General features: G+C 42.2%; 1 protein-coding gene across 3 annotated transcripts in view; it reads right to left on the reverse strand.

The window, feature by feature from the left end:
• Positions 1-16,432: 16,432 nt before the first annotated feature.
• The window catches only part of PAG1 (phosphoprotein membrane anchor with glycosphingolipid microdomains 1), a 102,253-nt gene continuing 100,811 nt past the window's right edge, over positions 16,433-17,874 (reverse strand). For all 3 annotated transcript variants that reach the window (XM_032182613.1, XM_032182612.1, XM_032182614.1), the window contains one exon: positions 16,433-17,379. In XM_032182613.1, coding sequence (XP_032038504.1) covers positions 17,029-17,379 — 351 coding nt within the window. In that variant the 3' untranslated portion in view covers positions 16,433-17,028. The remainder of the gene's footprint in view (positions 17,380-17,874) is intronic.

A 17,874-nucleotide genomic window follows, 5' to 3' on the forward strand; every position in this document is an offset into this window, starting at 1 on the left:
GGTACACTAAAGCAGTCCAAACTGATGGACTCTGGGAATTCCTCTTATTTTATCCTTTTTTTTTTTTTTTTTTTTTTTTTTACAGAAATTGTTCATCAGGTATAAAAATGATTTTAGGGGGTGTTACTAACAGCTTAACAGCAAGCTTTTTATTTTTGTCTCAACATGGAAAACGATTCATGAGTTAAACATTAAGCTCCCTACCCAGTGCATGAGGAAAGCTACATGAAGACCCCAAACCCTACCTGACAAGGAGAATACCACCTTCAGGGGTGCACTGAGAAAAAGCATCCAGTGTCCTGGACCCTGCAGTGTCCTGGACACTGCAGAGATCAGTGATGGATTCAGAGGTGACCATGCCATGGGCTTTCAGCTGTCTAGGAATTCTGGAACACAAAGAGAGACTTCTTCTGAAGGCAGGCTGGTGGATTTAAGGACTCTTTGACTGAGAACAAAACACATGACCTGTGATTTAACACAGGATTTTACCAGAAAATGTCCCTCCTTCCCTGAACGTGCCCACTGTGGCTGCTTGTTTTGGTGCTGAACTCCCTGACACTGAGTTGCGTTCAGTGAGCTCAGAGCATGCTTACTGGATCAGTGCCCTCAGAACAGGATCTGTCTAGGTCCTGGGTTCCAGTGGCACCTACCTAATTAAATAAGACACCTAATTAGTTGGATTAGATTACAGCTGGGGATGGCCCAGTTGGCATGTAAGCAAGTGCTTTTAGTGGACTTGCAGGCCGTATGGGGGACTATCGAGTGAATTTATGTATTTTTTAGAGCTAACCAAGCAGCTGCTAAACAGCAGTAGGTCTGGAATGCACTTTGAAATTTTGGGTGATTTTTGATACGTGAATCTTTCTCTGGCTGTAGCTCCAAGCCTGACATGTCCCAAATCTACCAAACTGGATCTCTCAAGCCAAGAAGAGGAACTGCCAAGTTAGCAGCCCCACTCAGTGGGCATGCATTAAAATAAATAAATAAATAAATAAAAATCAAGCAGAGGTAGGGAAATTCTAGCTGAAGAAAATTGCACTTGCTCATTCACCTGCCTCAGACTATTCTCTCTGTCTGTACAGTAGTAGCAAGAAGCCCCATGTGGTATGATAGCCTTCTCATTCTTTTTCCCCTGTTGAAAAAGTACTTTACAAAGGAACAGGTGAGTTAACTTCATCGTGAATTAACTGCACTTCAGATGGCATTATTTGACTTGCCTGGCTTTCAGTGCTGCAACTTTCATCTTCCTGCAGTATGAAAATTGCACACACGTTGCTGGAGACCAGTCCCTCAATGTGCAGCTTCTGTTGTTAGTCCTGAAACACTAGAGAGACATCTAGACTGCACTTAAATCAGTGGGGGATGCCCTGGCATCCAGATCTGTCCAATTCTCAAGCCAGATCTTTATCTCAAAGGAGTTGAGGCACACCACTAAGCAGTTTTGACTGCACTGTGATGCGTTACACAGCGCTTTACATTTCTCAGTACCTTACGATGGAGGTGACACATGCTATAAAGCATTAGGTTTGTGTGGATTTGCCAGGAGGGCAAGGGTGCACAGAGACATGAATGGAAAGGACGTGTGCTCACCGTATGGGTGTACTCATGGTTGCTTGCTCTCTGGATGAGTTCAACCTTGCACTTCTCCAGAAGAGAGTATGTGCCAAGCATTTCTTCAGGCTAAGTTTTCCGCATTACAAATAGTAGTTGGCATTATCTCACCCAACACACAGGTTTCAAGACACGGGCTGTCAGAACAAACTGGAGTGGTTTGTGTCTGGAAGATGAGCATCAGGAAGTATCTGTCTGTTATGCTTTGGTCCCTGCACGCGGCAGACAAACCCTTAATCCTCTCCTCTGCATTCCCTACTGACTGCCTCAAGTGGTTGTTCTCAGTACGTTGCCTGTTTGAAACGCCTCTGAAGGCATCTTTCATGGTGCCGTTAGTGGTATGGAGGACTCAGACTCTTAATTATTCTTCTCTGTTAGGCATCTAGGGCTCTAAGATCCTCACTAGCATCCTCCATGCATGTTAAAACATTTATTCTTGAAAGCAAATGAAAATTTGCTGGGCTCAGGTTCAAAGAAACCCCACAGAATTTGTATTTTTTTTAGATTAATCTAAAATTATTTAATTCATTAAAAGCATGTCTGTACAGCTCCCTCAGGCGCCAGGTTAATCATGTATGTTTTAGTTTTGCCATATCTGTGGCTGAGAGGTGCAGGATAACCCCCAGGCCATCTCCCCTTCATGAATGGTGTTTGCATTGCTGTAGCACCTCATGGCGTTGTTGCCTCCAGCACTGTAGTGGGTTTACGTGGCAAGGTTTTGGTAGCAGGGAGCCATAGGGGTGGTTTCTGTGAGAAAGATCTAGAAGCTGCCCCATGTTTGGGAAGGGCCTCATTGTTTTCCAGATCCGAGCCAATAAGCGATGTTGTTTTGCGCCTCTGTGAGAGCATATTTAAGACAGGGAAAAAACGCTGCGCCAGACAGCAGCCGGGAGAGTCAAGGGAGTGAGAGAACAGCCTTGCACCAAGGTCAGTGTAGAAGGAGGGGGAGAGGTGCTCCAGGCGCCGGAGCAGAAGTCCCCTGCGGCCTGTGGTGAGGACCATGGTGAAGCAGGATGTCCCCCTGCAGCCCATGGAGTACCACGGTGGAGCAGGGTTCCACGCTGCAGCCCGTGGAGGAGACCACGGTGGAGCAGGTGGCCCTGCACCGACGGAGGCTGCCGCCTGTGGAAGACCCCTGCCGGAGCAGATTCCGGGCCGGACCTGTAGCCCGTGGAGAGGAGCTCACGCAGGAGCAGGTGACCCGGCAGGAGCTGCTGCCTGTGGGGGAGCCAGGTTGGAGCAGTTTTCTCCTGAGGGATGGACCCCGTGGTACGGACCCATATCTGAAGCAGTTCTGAAAGAGCTGCTGCCTGTGGGAAGCCCACGCCGGATCAGTTCATCAAGGACTGCATCCCGTGGGTGGGACCCCACAGCACAGGGGACGAGAGTGACCGAGAAGGAGCGGCAGAGAAGAAGTGCTGTAGACTGACCATAACCCCCATTCCCCGTTCCCCTGCGCCGCTCGGGGGGAGGAGGTGGAAGAGGGTGGATGGGGGGGGAAGGTGCTTTTGTTTTTTTTTTCCTTTGTTTTCTCACTTCTCTCGCTTGTTAGTTGTAGGCAATAAATCTTACTATCTCCTTATGCCGAGTCTGTTTTGCCCGTTACAATAATTATTGCGTGATTTTCTCGTCCTTATCTCAATCCTTGAGCCCTTTTCACATATTTTCTCCCCATTCCTCTTTGAGGAGGGGGAGTGAGAGAGCGGCTGTGGTGGAGCTCGGCTGCCCACTCGAGCGGAACCACGACAAGCTCACACATTTCCAGCATGCTTTCAAACTGTCCTCTTCCATGAACCACACTGAACTGACCACAGACTGAGGAGCTTTTCCCCCATTTCCACACCAACTTATGTTTTCTGACAGTTCTCACTGTAGGCCATTGCTTGGACTATGCAAAGTGGAACAGCGTGCAGGAAAAGCTTTGAAAAGGGAAGTTGCATGATACGAAGCCTGCATTTCTCTGGCTTCTCCCCTCCCCGTTGACTGACACACACACACAAATAAAACAAAACCGCTTAATTATCTCCCTTATATGCAGTAATTACCTCGTTTGTGGCCAAACCACAGTGCTGGTGCAGAGGCACACTAGCTCCTGCTGCACAGGCCTGCTTGGCTGCAAGGAGGCTCCGTAGCTGGGGCTTGGTCCTGGCCATGTGGGGCTGGAGCAGCTCAGGGGGCATCACCCCCTGTGCCAGGGCCCACAGAAAGCTCTGCCAGCATGGGCTGCAAAAACAGGCTGTGCTGGAGCTAAGGGGATCCCCAGACACCAGATCCATTGGAGAACACCCAGGTGGTCCTAACTGTGATTTGGAAACTGTTGACAAGATAATATTTCTGTCTAGAATACCATAAGCATCACATTACAATGAATAACAGAAAATTGACTTTACTCCCACTGTTCTCTTCCCACTCATCTGCCTGATGAGTATTTTAGTTGCAAATTACCAAGGACAGGATCCTTGTCTTCTTCCATTTCCATTTACTGCTCCTTACACTGTCCCCAACAGACATGTCACAGGCATGTGGCAATCGCCATCTGTCAGTCATGTACCAAACCTTTAAGTGTGACCTAGGTTGCAAAATCTGGAGGGAGAAAAAACTCAGATTTACAACAACCTTCATGTGCTTCGTACAGTTTTTGTGCTATTTTTATGCTCATAACTCACTGAGTCACTTTTTATGGGGGAAAAAGAAAAAAAGGAAGAAAAAAACAAAACAAAACAAAACAAACAACACTAAAAACTTGATTGTGCAATTAAAGACAAGGCCACTGAAAATAGGGTCACAATACTAATTTTCCACAAGAATCTGCTGATTTGGTGAACAAGGTGGCTGAACAGGATCTGCTTGAAAGAGTTCCATGGGATAAGGCCCTGGAGGGAAGAGGGCTCATGGAAGCTGGTTGATATTCAAGGATCACCTCCTCCAAGTTCAAGAGTGATGCAAGCCAAGCAGCAAGAAGTCAGGCAAAAATGTTGGGAGGCCTACATGGATGAACAAGGAGCTGATGACAAATTTCAGACACACACACACACAAAAAAGCCTACAGAAGGCAGAAGCATGGCCAGGTAACTTGGGAGGAATACTGAGACATTGTCTGTACATGAAGAGACAAAGTTCGGAAAGCCAAAGCCTGACTGAAATTGAATCTGGTGAAGGAGTCAAGTTTAATTGTAAAGTTTAATTAGGGAAAATGTTTAATTAGGGAAAATGTGGGCCTGCTGCTGAACGTGGCAGGGGCCCTGTGACACAGGACATGGCAAGGGCTGACATACCGAATGCTTTCTTTGCTCAGTCTTTAACAGTAAGACTGGCCCTCGGAAGTCCAAGGACCTGGAGACAGGCCCTTTTTATTTTGTAGTTTGCTGCTAAAAAAAAGGCTGCAGGTGAGAGAGGAAGAAGACCTCTGACTGCTAGCTGAAGTGCTGGCCTTTGAGTATGCACTGGAGAAAACTTGGTTCTCTGCTGCTCGACTGGAGGTGCAAGGTAGAAACTTTAGGTTCAGATATTTTTTTGCAGGCTCCCATCATTTTCCCCCAAAATTAAAGAAGGAAAACTGTGACTTGTAGTATATGGCTTTTGTAGCTCAGCCAAACCCTTACAGAATTCGTGTGACAAATGAAAAATACAATGTTAGCCTTAAGGTTGTGCCCTTGCCAAATTTCAAAGATTAACTACATAAATGTGGGGCATGCATGTGTGGCTCAAAGCAAGTCACACAAACCTTTATATAATAGAAATTGTCAAGCTGTCTAAATATACAGATTGCTGCCAGATTTTCCTTATTTTTTCCCTGTCTTGTGGCAGACTGTAATCCTTAATAATAATGGTTGTTGTGATAGTATTAATTATCTTATTTTATCATAATAGTCTGAATTACTTTAACTGATGATGTGATTTACATTCCATGCCAGTCATATCTGTAAATGCACAGAGCTTGACTACTTTGGTCAACGAGCTCTTTAGCAGGGACTATTTCAGAAATGTTTGCCATAGCTGTAATATTCTTCCTAGCATCATGACAGACGCAGGGTTCCCAATTTCTGCCTAAGCTCACAGCTCTGTGTTCTTGCCTATCAGTCCTTCCACAAAAGCTGTGCAGCGATTCCAGTTGTGTGAGTTATATTAAGGGTCAATCTCATTTGTGTAATAACCAGCCAAGAAGAAGTAGTGATAAAGTACCTTGCCAGCTAGAGTGCTAGGAAAGACCATTCATGAAAGATCATGTCCCTGCAATTTTTGGCTTTTGAAACGAATCTGTCAGATGTGTTTTATACAAAGTAATGTCAAGGCACTCTTTAGCTCCAGTGCTTTCTAGTTCAATACAATGTTGTGCTCCAGGAACAGAGGGTGAAGTGTGAGTGTTTGAGTGAATATGTACCCAATTAAAAGCAAATTGACAGTCACAGTTCACAGGGAATAATTCTATTTTAAACACCAGGTGTCACTGCAGTATACTCCTGACAGCATACCAAGCTCCTGTTTGGTTAAAGCTTGGCTTTTAAGCAATGTCAAAGAGGAGTGGAGAACAAAGATGTGCCTACTTTCTTTTCCCAACTGCATGCATGCAGCTATATGGTTAGCCAGAATCTGGGCAAATTGTTCAATATTTCAACCAGCTACATTTGTAGTTCTACACAGTAGCCTTCAAAGCTGAAGCTAGCCATTGTAATATAACTATTTTATCGCCAAGAACAAGTGTTTGGAAATAATATGTGTATATATATATATGTATGTATGTATCTGTGATACAGTTCTCTTGATGAGAATAATGTATGTATTTTTTAGAACAGCCTCTGTTGGGTGATGTTCAGGAAATTAGTTCATTAATAAGTTGTATTAAGTTATGTCTTTTGCAGTTTTTCTGGTTCGTGAACAAATGTTGACTGAAAGGCAATCTATTAAACTATCAGATGCTGAATAATTTTGCGTGTTTTCCTTATTTTTACAAGTTTCCTATTTGACATATAAGCTTATATCTTTCAATACTAAGATACACTAACACAGATTAAAGAGCCATTACCTTGACAGTGAAGAGATACTATTTGTCTGCGTGAGTGCAATTTCGCAGCCTCCTAACTCAGTATAACTGATCCGTGGCTGCACAGTGAATTTTCCAGGAACCTGTTCATCAGTAATAGCTTGGTATTAAATGGGTAAAGCTGCTTTTCTCTCATCTGTAATTAAAGATAATGAGGGGGAAAGGTGCAGTTCATGGAGAATGTGAGTCCCAGCAGGCTATGCACCACTTCATCCTCATGCTCTAGTGTAAAAAGAAGCCTCGCTCCAGTGAAATGCTTCAAAGATGACATTTACTTGTGTTATTTAGGTGCAGAATACAGACTTGTGTTATGTATTCAGCTGTGGTCCTAGTTTAGCTGCCTCTGAAATGTTTCAGTATGTTCACAAAGGAGAGTCTTGCCATTGATGGAGCAGTGCTGCAAATGGCTGGGGAACGTTACCTGGAGAGCACCTTTAGCAAAGCAAAAGGAACCAAATTCTATGACAATTTCAGAAAATAACCCATAAAGCTGGTAATTGCAGCTTCTTCTTTAAAAATGCTAAAAGCTGCACAACTTTTAAAGGCTCAAGACCAATATTTTTACCTGCATTAAAGAGCACAGTGCTGCTATATTCATGGGAGTTCCAGCTTCAGTCTGCAGTCAATTTAAAATTTGTGCAGTGCATTTTGAATCTTGACAGGATTGTGGCTTTGGGGGGAATAAGGTGCTATATAACACAAAGGAGACTTAAAAGTTCATTTCAGATAATGAAGTCAGCACAAAATGCCTGCAATAAATAAAATTCTGTCAAATAATGCAGATATTAGGACATACAAAAGCAACTGTCTACAAAGACTAAATAAAACATTTGTTAAGAAAAACAAACAGAAAGGAGGCACAAATTGAAAAAAAAAAAAAGGACAAAGCTTCTTTATTGTGTTTTATTCTTTCTATCTGGCTACTGAATTTATATAGCATTTTCAATCCACCAAATTTTTGCAGGATCTTTAAATTAAACTAATTTCATTGCAATGTACCATTTCCCATTTGACATCATTTACAAGGATTTCCATTAAATTCAAAAGTTATTTGCAAATATATTAACTGGAGAAAATGGCAAAGCCTATTTCAAAAGCTTTCAGAGAATACAGTACAGAATCTTAGGATTTTCTTCCGCATATAAACAAGTAAATATTAGGATACTACTGTACATAAATAAAAGTTGTATTTTATATTATTGACGTATGTTCTTACTTTTAGATAACTGCCTCATACATTTAAGTAACATTTTTTTTCTTTTCCTTTTTTTTTTCCCCCTGACATATTTACATAAAACGTGTCTACATTTACAGTAAATAACCATAATTACCTACTGTGCTTTCAGCAGCCAAAAGCTGAATTGGCTAGAAACATCAGATGAAGATTCTTCGAATAATGGTATGACTAAATTACATCAACTTGTGTATATTACTAGAAAATGTTGAAAGGAATTTCATGGCATTTATCAATTTAAAAAACGCAACTTAGTCTTGGATCTGAACTGCTCTAACCGTAGTATAAGCCCTGCAATTACAGCCAAGCTACAATTTATGGAACATACATTCTGCAAAACTACAGTATTTTGCTGTCTGCAGTGCTGTTAATAAAACCATATTGATTTCAGAAAGGTAGCAAGCCAAATAACCAATCGTGTAGCAAACAAGCCTCAGCAGTGCCAGCTTGGAAGTCTGCATGCACTGACTCCAGGTTTATATATTACAGTCATTTCTTTGAACTGCTCTCGCTACCTGCAGATCCAAACCGCACAGTTTTTTTAACTGTATCCACTCCGAGACAGCCAGAGACAGCTCTAATCCTCTCTTTTCAGAAGATCATGCTGGTTAGAGGATGTTTTGAAGTTCTTCAGTGACCAGAAAATCAAATAGTTGTCCAGAAAACACAATTTGTTGCAAAAACGTTACTTAGGAGAACATTGCTAGAAAACCATTTTACTGATAAATATTTTTTTCCATTATAAAACAAGTTAAAATAAATGAAAGTGTCTGTAATTACAAATACTTATCCACTATGTTCTATGTAGGCAATGTTCCATGTGTACAGCAATTTTGTGCTGAAGCTCCTACAGCACCCAATTTAAAGTGAATCCTACTGAGGCAGGAGTTTAATAACAGCCATGGGAGATAATTATCCATATAACAGACTCTGCATTGTTTGTTGTTCCTATGGAAGTCATATCAGTTCACTAACATAAAAGAAAGAAAATTCACTTCACTGAAAATACAAACAGAAATACATTAGCACCAAACCAAACGTTCTAAACTTTTAGGGTCTAATCCTGCACTCTTACCTCATGCAAATTATTACTTTTAAATAAAATAACCTGGTTTTGATTTGATTTTATTTTTTTTTTCTCAAAAAACCTCTGTGGAAGTCCAGATCTGCAGGTGGATGGAGGTACTTACATTAGTGCACCCACCTTTGCCCATTTGGGGTTTATCATAGAGCAAAAGCATGTATTTATAGTTTATTTTCCTTTCATTTAAGCTGATAAAAGGTTGGGAAATCTACATGACAGTGGGGCAAAGAGGGCTTGACCCTTCCTCTCTGGGCTGAGGGAACACTGAGAATAGTAAACAGCTCCACCCATCTCTTGTGCCATCCTCTGCAACTTGTCCCTTGACTGCAACCTCCTCTACAATAAAAACCTTTAGGAATAGGTAGTCTGTGATATGGGTGAAGCACAAAAGAAACTTAGCTACTTTTCCTCTGACCTCTCTTTTCCTAGTAGCTGCAGTAGGCTCTGCCTGTCCTGCCCTGACACTACATGCTCTTCTCTGGGCCGGCACTGACTCTTGGCACACCTCAGACTAGCAACACCAGGCAGACTGAGGAGGAGCAGCTCACACTTCAAAGCTCAAGGGGTTGGGACTGGGAAGGCAAGGGCCATTCCAAAGTTGTCATCACCACAGAGCTGAGACAGGTCCTGCACGAAGGTGGTCCATCTGGAGCTCATTTGAGGTCTGAATTTGCCACACGGGTAGGACGTTCGGAGGAGACTGGTTACGTGACCATTCTCAAGCAGCCTCAGAGATAAAGACCAAGTTTAGTATCCTCATGCCTATGAAAAAGGAGGTTCTTGTGCTCTTAAGCATTTTTTTACTAATGTAAAACAAAACAAAACAAACAAACAAACAAAAAACCAGTTCATCTCTTACTGTACATCTTTCTGTGTCAGCTGAGTGTTTCTGAGCTATGGTACATTTTGCCTTGAGAAAAAGCAAAGATCTCCACAGAAGTCTGCAGGACAGGATCTGATTTCCCCAAAATGTGTGACTTCAGAGCACAAGTCCAGGCTTCTAAACCCCGTTCAGAACTGTGAAGTGATGCAGTTTCTGTGCCCGCTGGACAGTGGCCAGGTGCTGTATTTCATCAAGGACAAAAGAGAGAACCCAGACAGTGATGGCTGAGCATGACGGGGAGGAGCAGTTACATAAATAAGCAGATAGTCCAAATCCAACCTATGCTGAAAGTTAAAATATGAATGTCTCTTTGTAGACATTAGGAAGTCAAAACACCAGTGCTGCCTTTTTTTTTTTTTTCTTTTTCTTTTTTTCTTTTTCCTCCGTAAGTAATAAGATTTGTAAGGCTTTAAAACAATACAAGATTAAAATCACAAAGTTGGTAACATTGCCTTGTAGCGAAAGGGAGGCATCCTGAAAGCTAAACCAAAACTTTTAAAGTCACGTTTTACATACATTGTAAATCTAAGCAGGTTGTTGCATTATCTTAAATTATGAGAAAAAACATAGCTGCCTTCTAAACTGAACAAAGGTCACATTTTATATTTTCAGTAACAAATGTTCTAGTTAAAATTATACAATTGAATTTGTAGAGACGGAAAACTTGCCAGGCAGTTATAACAATAAATGAACACAATAAATGAAAGACAAATTTAGAAATGTGTATGGCAAGAGAGTACCACATACAGTAGACAAGCTGCTGTGCAGTAACAGTGAGCATCTTCACTTTTACAGAAACATCTTTACTTTTAGGCACTTTGCTGTTGTGGTTGTAGTGACAGTCCTTCTGTCCAGTTTGAGACAGAAGATGTCCAGAAAACAAACCCCACAGCTCAAAAAAATCAGAACTAAGCTTTGTGTTGCCTATAGATTGGGTAGGCCAATGGATACTAATTCAAAGATACTCCACTCACTTGCTATGTACATTGCCATATGAGCAGGGCCAACCAAGTGTAGAGCATGGAGATGTTCTAGTGATTCTGCCTACAACATCTCATCATATAGAGTTAGATTAAATATATCTACATTGTGTAGACCCTCTCTTGATGACCTATGGCTTACATGTAAGTTTAATCAATGGGAACTTTATATCACAATAAGCTTTCAACTTTCTGTTGTCCATAGGAAAAGAACAGTGTCTGGTGTATGTGATACACTAATGCACTACTGGAAAAATATTACTTGGGCAACTGATTTGTTTAATACTTTTTGTTGAGGATATACGAATGCTGAGCGTGGGATCTTTTGTATTGACCCAATGACATGGGGTTCTCCCTCCTTGGAGAAAAGGAAAACACTGCTTTTATCTCTGTGATGCTTCATCCATAGCTCTTATTCTCAGCATAATCCTCAACATGTTGATAACTGGCTAGTTAGCAAGGGATATAAAAATGGTTTTTTTTTTTTTTTTTTTAACTTTTTTGCTTTCCTTTCCTTTTTTTTTTTTTTTTTTTTTTTTTTCCTTCTAAGGTTGAGATCTGCTCTGGCTATGTCTTCAGCCATGATCATCCCAAAAGACAGATACAAATGAACTTCAGCACCAGGGTATGATATCATATTAACATTATGATAATTATGCTTCCTGCTCCAAGAAAGAGATTTGCCCTTGAGAGTCTTCAGCACACTATCCCAAGAGCAGCCATCAGGTTGAGCATCTTTTGCATTCACCCAGTTCTCAACAGACCACACACACCAAGTTGCTTGTGAGGCACATACCAGCCTTATTCAGGCACGTTCCAACTTAAATAAACAACACTCATCTGAAATAACTGCTAATTAACCAAATATCCTCTTTGGAATTTGGCCCAAATCAAAATGTTTGTTGCAGAAATAGATTTCTTACAGTCATCTTGTGAACAAATGCACACACACAATTAAAGACAGAAGAACGTCCTTGAGGAGCCAAGTGTCTAGCTGCTCTCAAGCCAACGCACTTGGCCTGAATGGCTGCTTCTGAAAAGTATTGCCCAACCCAGGCTTGTTACGTGATGGCTTCGTTCTAGTTCTTTGTGGGGTGAAGAAGAAACAGGGAAGCCCTGTCAGACTTTTGCAGTCAGAGCATCACAGTTAACGCTCAGTTCTGTGAAGCAGAAAATGCTAGAGAGAACACTTTATGTCACAACTTTACATGTCAGCTTTCAGAAAGCACATTGAAACCATTTATCCAGCATCTTATAAAAGCACCATTGAAAGGTTGAACAGAGAGCACCGTGTACACAGAATTTTGATCAAGACAACCGAGAGGAGCTGTTCAGGGAGCCAAGGAGAAGTACACAGCCCAGAAGAATCCCCACAAGACAGATTCCTCGGAGGCACAATGCGTGAGGGATTGGAGAACAAGGCAGCTGACCCTCAGCCAGTCGCTATTGTGGGACGGCCCAGTTTTGGGTGACTGATACATGTGAATCCCAGCACCCACTCCTCTTTTGCCATTCCCCTCATCCCTGCCCCGTGCAGCCTGCTATGTGTAAGCAAAGCCTGTAATTGATACTAACACAAAGACTGAAGCTACCAATTGTTCACAGCTGACATGGACACAGACCACAGCCTCCCTGATTGCTCACTGTTGAAAAACGTAGGTTCTTCGAAAGAAGACTGATCATGCTTATTGCAAAGCTTAGTTACCGTAGCTACATTACTGGGCTTTCTAGAGGAACTTTGTGAGAGACTATTGCTAAACTGAGGCTAATTGAGGTCCTGTATGTTTGATGTGTCTTTGTAAAGCTGTTACCAACTGTTCCCAAAGCTGTTTTCCCCACAGATAAATGGGGGGAACGCGCCTTCTAGTTTTGTGTCAAACAAACAGTATGGAAAAAAGGAGTATGGAAGTACTAACTACTTAGTAAAAAAGGCACTATAGCTGATCTAACTGTGGTAACTAGGTACATGCCTGTGTACAATATCCTTAACATTTATTTTGCTCTGTGACTGAGCAAGCAATTCTGCGCTTGTCATGGTAGAAAGGGACACTACTGGCTTCAGGATGGGGATAGAAGTCCCACGGGAGATGGATTCAGGGAAGAGATGTCCAAACTGCATTTCCCATTTCTACCATTTCCCAGAAGGGAATCAGAAAAGACCTTTCTAGTAGTGTAGTTACAGAGACGTTGCAGCTGCGCTTGGCTTCACTATGTCAATTTGAAGTGCGATCTTCTTACACAGTTGTGCTAACAAATGGAGGTAAAGAAATAAGCCTGTGAAGTTGCCCCAGAAAAGATCATCAGGTAACAAATAATTCATTCTTGGTGTTGATATTTTATTTACGGGTGTGGTGAAAGAGAAACAAATAGCAGTGATGAGACAAGTAGAAGAGACTCCTCTTTCTTTATAGCAAAAATAATGTATTTGAAGATTGCTGCTGGGAAAGTATTTCCAGTGTATTAGTGAAAAGGAAGCATTGGCAATAGCCATGAAAGAACAGATCTTACTTCTGGAAAGAGGGAACTAAAGCAGAAGCTTTATTTATTTATTTATCTTAAAGTGATGTTAATTGCTCATTTAAGCACCTTGGACTGAATTCTAAAACATTCTTCTATAGCATTAGACTACATAATGGAGATTACAGGGGAGCTATAACACTGCCCCCTCCGTGTGTCCTTGTTCAGAAAGGTAATTCCTTTCTTCGGCTCCCAAAACCCAAGTGTCAGGAGGTCTCAGGGGGTGAGGGCAGGTGCTAACATTGCAAGCAGCAATCCATAATCTGACCGCCTTCCCCACCAGGCTGAGGGTCTGGTGGGCTGGAAGCAGATCCCTCCTGCAATGACTTCAGAGAAGACTGTCGTGGTCAAAGCCCCTGAATGTGGCAAAGGACAGAGTGGGGGTAGCAGCTTGCACTAAACACTCTGCAATAAACACTGGCTGTGTTACTGTGTCATCTGTCAAGAGCTGGAGGCGGAGAGCTTGAGGAGATGCAGATAAAGCACCCATCTCCACCTCGTGACTGATGGAGGGGTAGAAGGAAAAGATTAAGCTCTTGTTTCTAATGTCCAAGATCAATTCACATAAGAAGGAAATAAAACCAATTTCAGACCCTGTCCACCACTCAAGATTTGTCTTGTCCACAGCAGCTGTTCTGCAGAGGTTATGAGCAGCCTGAGAATGGCAGAAATGGGAAGGAAGGTGCCAGCACCACGGCACATCAGCGCTGAGTGCCATGCTGTGTGAGGCAGACCGAGACAGCAACAGAAAAAGACAGGGGAAGGGATTTCACTGTGAAAAAGGGAAGTCTGGGGGTCCCAAAAGGGATCAGAAAGGAAGGAACGAGCTGAGTCGGACATCCCTTCCTCCAGTCCAGAACTCATGGTTCTGCTTTGAAAGACAGCAAAGTGTGACCAGGCAGTCCTTCTTCTTCCTTAGGCTTGCTGATGTTGGCTTGGGGTACTTTTAGAGTGATGCTTGATTTTCTTCTTTTGCAGCTTAAAATTTTGCAATCTGGAGTTCAATGTTTTTCTTTGCTATCATTAACTGCTATTATTTTTTTTATTTTTAAACTGATCTTGAAATTGCATCTGGTGAATGTGACAAACCTCATGTTGCTACTGTTTCTCCAAAAGCAGTCATCCATGTAACGAGAAAGACAGCCCTTAAGGGATAACTGCATCCTGAGATGTGTTTGGGAACCTCAGGAGTTGTGTATGTCTCCCACTGAGCTGCAGGAGTCAGACTGAGGACGACATACATAAACGAGTACACCTGAGCACGAAGCGGGCAGCAAACACATAGTTAAACCTCCAGAAATTCTCCAAACTCAGCACAGAAGACCTTGTGATACGTGAGGCATTTTATCTTTGGCCTGAAACAGCATGAAGTAGAAGGAGAGAACAGTCAAAGGTGAACTTCATGAATTCACATTCGAGGGAACACTGCAAGGGGAGGAAGACCAAAGTCAGCTATAAAAAGCACTGCAGTGAAGTGGAAGAAAAGTCTTTGCTGCGGCTGTGAGAGCATGGCAGCACGATCAAGATAGCTACAGACTGGTCTGTCTGAGCTGCTTTTCCTTGCAGGAAGAGAGCCCCAGCTCAAGTGTGCTCCATGGCTGTGCGAGGTCAGGCTCCACAAAGCCTCGGTCACTCTGTGGGCAGTTTGCAGGCGAGCGCTGCTCCTCACAGCCATGCTCCTTACAGGCTGCGCCATAAAACAGTACACTTCCTTCAGTTATAGGTATTTCTAACAAATGTGTGTACCCAGGGCTGTGTTTGCCCTGTACAGTACCAAGTACTGCTGCGCGCTGGCCAGTGATCCGAGAAGGACCCAGCCTGATATACCAAACCTCAGCACCAAGAGAGCTGAAGCTAAACCCATTCTGGGCTGCTATGCAATGAGACACTCTCAGTCTACATACTGCCTGTTTTGCATTAAAAATAAACTACTCTTCAAGCACATGCCAATATTATGTATGCGAATGTTATGTGAATGCTACCAAATTTGGGCCGTAGCTTGTCCTTGCTTACAAACCACGCGTATATGTGTGTATGCACAGGGACACGTGCACAGATGTACACGTCAGTGTGTACAAAGGCATATAATGAAATGCCTACTCTCTACTGTTGGACTGTTCTTGTATTATCATACTATTCATCATTGCACTATTCTTGAAGAAAACGAGTATCAGTCCAGTACCTGCTTATTTCATCTGCGTACTGTACTTTTTTTTTCTTTCACTAGTAACAGAATAACCTGGTACCTTTGGAAAGACAATGGCTTTCAAACTGCTTGTCAGAGCCCCAGGAAGTTTGCGGTCTCCCTTAGCTATGACTCTCCTGCTCCTTTTGGCAGAGGAACAAGGATGACCAATGGCAATTCCAGAAGAAATCCACTCTCTTTTCTACCTCTTTTTTGCCTTTTTTCTTTTACACAGACTGAATTATTTTAAGCTTAAAAACAGCAAGGCATGGTCCACATCCCTGCTTAAGAATATTAAAAAAAAATAATATAGCAATTGTTTGTTTACGTACTTCTAAAATAGGAAAAAGATGTAAAGGAAAAAGAAATAAAACCCAAGGAAGGAATGGGATTCCTCTGGTTACATAAAGCAGTAAGGTAATCTACAAAAACTTCAAAGATTAAAAATATGTTGTAAAAATGAAAAATATCATCCACCCAACACAATACAGAAGTTTTCCTATATAATACAATAGATATTAAAATATTTTAAGTCTTTAAAAAGGGCAAAATTCTTTAAAAGATGACTCAACACTATTAAGGTTAGACTAAACATTATGCCAACACATTCATTTGTACAACTTCTTGCAACATGACAGTCGTCTGGTGTGTGTATGTGTAGGTACATGTGTGCACACGGGAGGGACACAGTGAGAATGCTAGGAGTGTCACTTGCCATTTAAAAGCAGTATTTCACAAATAATTAAATGAAAAACCCTACAAATACCAGTACACATCTCAAAATACTGCAAGTCACATTCTACAGCCCCGACATTAAAAAAACAAACAAACAACAACAACAACAACAACAAAAAACAAACAAAAAAAAAAAAAAAAGGAAAGAAAGAAAAAAGCCTACAGAATTAATTCAAGTACATTTGGGGTAGGTCCCTTATGAAGTGAAGTGACTGTTATTTGCACTTTAGTTGTAATGACAGTGGAAAGGACACACCGATATCCTGACTCCATCTCAGCCCCATCTGGTTGCAAGGACTGATTTACAGCATGCTCCCAAAGACAAAGAGGTTAGCACACCTTCACGAAGTGGATGCCCGAGCTTGAATGAAGAATGATTCTTGAAAAACACGTTGAAGAAAATGATGTACAATAATCTTCTAAACTGAAAAGCTAGCTTTGTGTAAAGGCAGTCTTTTTGGTATGTGATCCTATCAGGACGACAAACATAGCACTCCTTCCCAAATTCTGGCCATCTTGGAACTAATAATAAAAAGGTAACAATAAAAAATAAATTTTCCTGTGAGCCTCCGTCCACCACCCAGAACAACCCCATGGATATCACACCCAGGCTGAACCATGCACGGCTTCTTCACAATTTCTATTCCATACTTAGCTTTGTTCCTCAAAATAAGAAGCGATCCCCTCTCCTTGTCTCACATGTTGTTTTGAAAACACCAGCAGATAAGATAAAGGCTGAAATCTGGCTGCCAGAGTAGTTAAAGTCTGGTGACATCCCTGTGGTGCTGCAAGTCCCCTATGCTCTCATAGTCATTCTCTCCCGAAAGAGCAGTGTGGTTTGTGTTAGGCACAGACAAGGTCCTGTCTTCTTCTTGGCTCACTGCCTGGATAGCTTCATAGTCAGGCTCCAGCTCCCCGTTGGGTCTGTCTGCTGACTGAGGCACAGTGGTAGTACTGAGGGTGTTTTCAAAGTCCTTCACACTTGCATAGAGGCCACTGCAAACAGACGGGGACCTTTGAGATGTGATTTCTTGAATACAGGTGTAAGGAGAATCCAGTGCCTTGATGGCCTGTCCTGGCTTGCTCACTGAAGAGTACATGGCTGAGATCTAGGAAAGGGAGATACCCACTGAGTGATTAAGCATGGCATAAAGCTTGGGTGCCAGTCTGCCCCCCTCCCACCACCAGTATATTGAAAGACAGGACCTTCCAATATATACATTGCCTTACTTACAAAATTGCTTTTCTTGCATGCTTTTATAAATTTATTATTTCCTTCAAAAAAGAATGATGACATTTAGATAAGTAAAAGTTATTTGAATATAAATCCCTGCAGGCAATTCAGATCCAGGACTGGCTTTGTGAGCAGGAGCTCTTGCAAGCTTTGCTATGGTACTGGAGCCAACTTGGGCTGAATGAGACAGGTATCAAAGAGATGATCAGGTTCAGCTGCTGGAAGGCAAAAGGATGCTGCCTGACCTTTGCTCTTTCATTGTAATGGTAGCAGCTACCCTCCAGCTTTTACAGACACTGCAATAGGACAGCAGTTATTTCTTGGTTTTATAGGTGCAGCCAATGAGGGACCAAAACGTGAAGAGAGCATT

Source organism: Aythya fuligula, chromosome 2 (genome assembly GCF_009819795.1).
Source record: "Aythya fuligula isolate bAytFul2 chromosome 2, bAytFul2.pri, whole genome shotgun sequence".
Lineage (NCBI taxonomy): Eukaryota > Metazoa > Chordata > Aves > Anseriformes > Anatidae > Aythya > Aythya fuligula.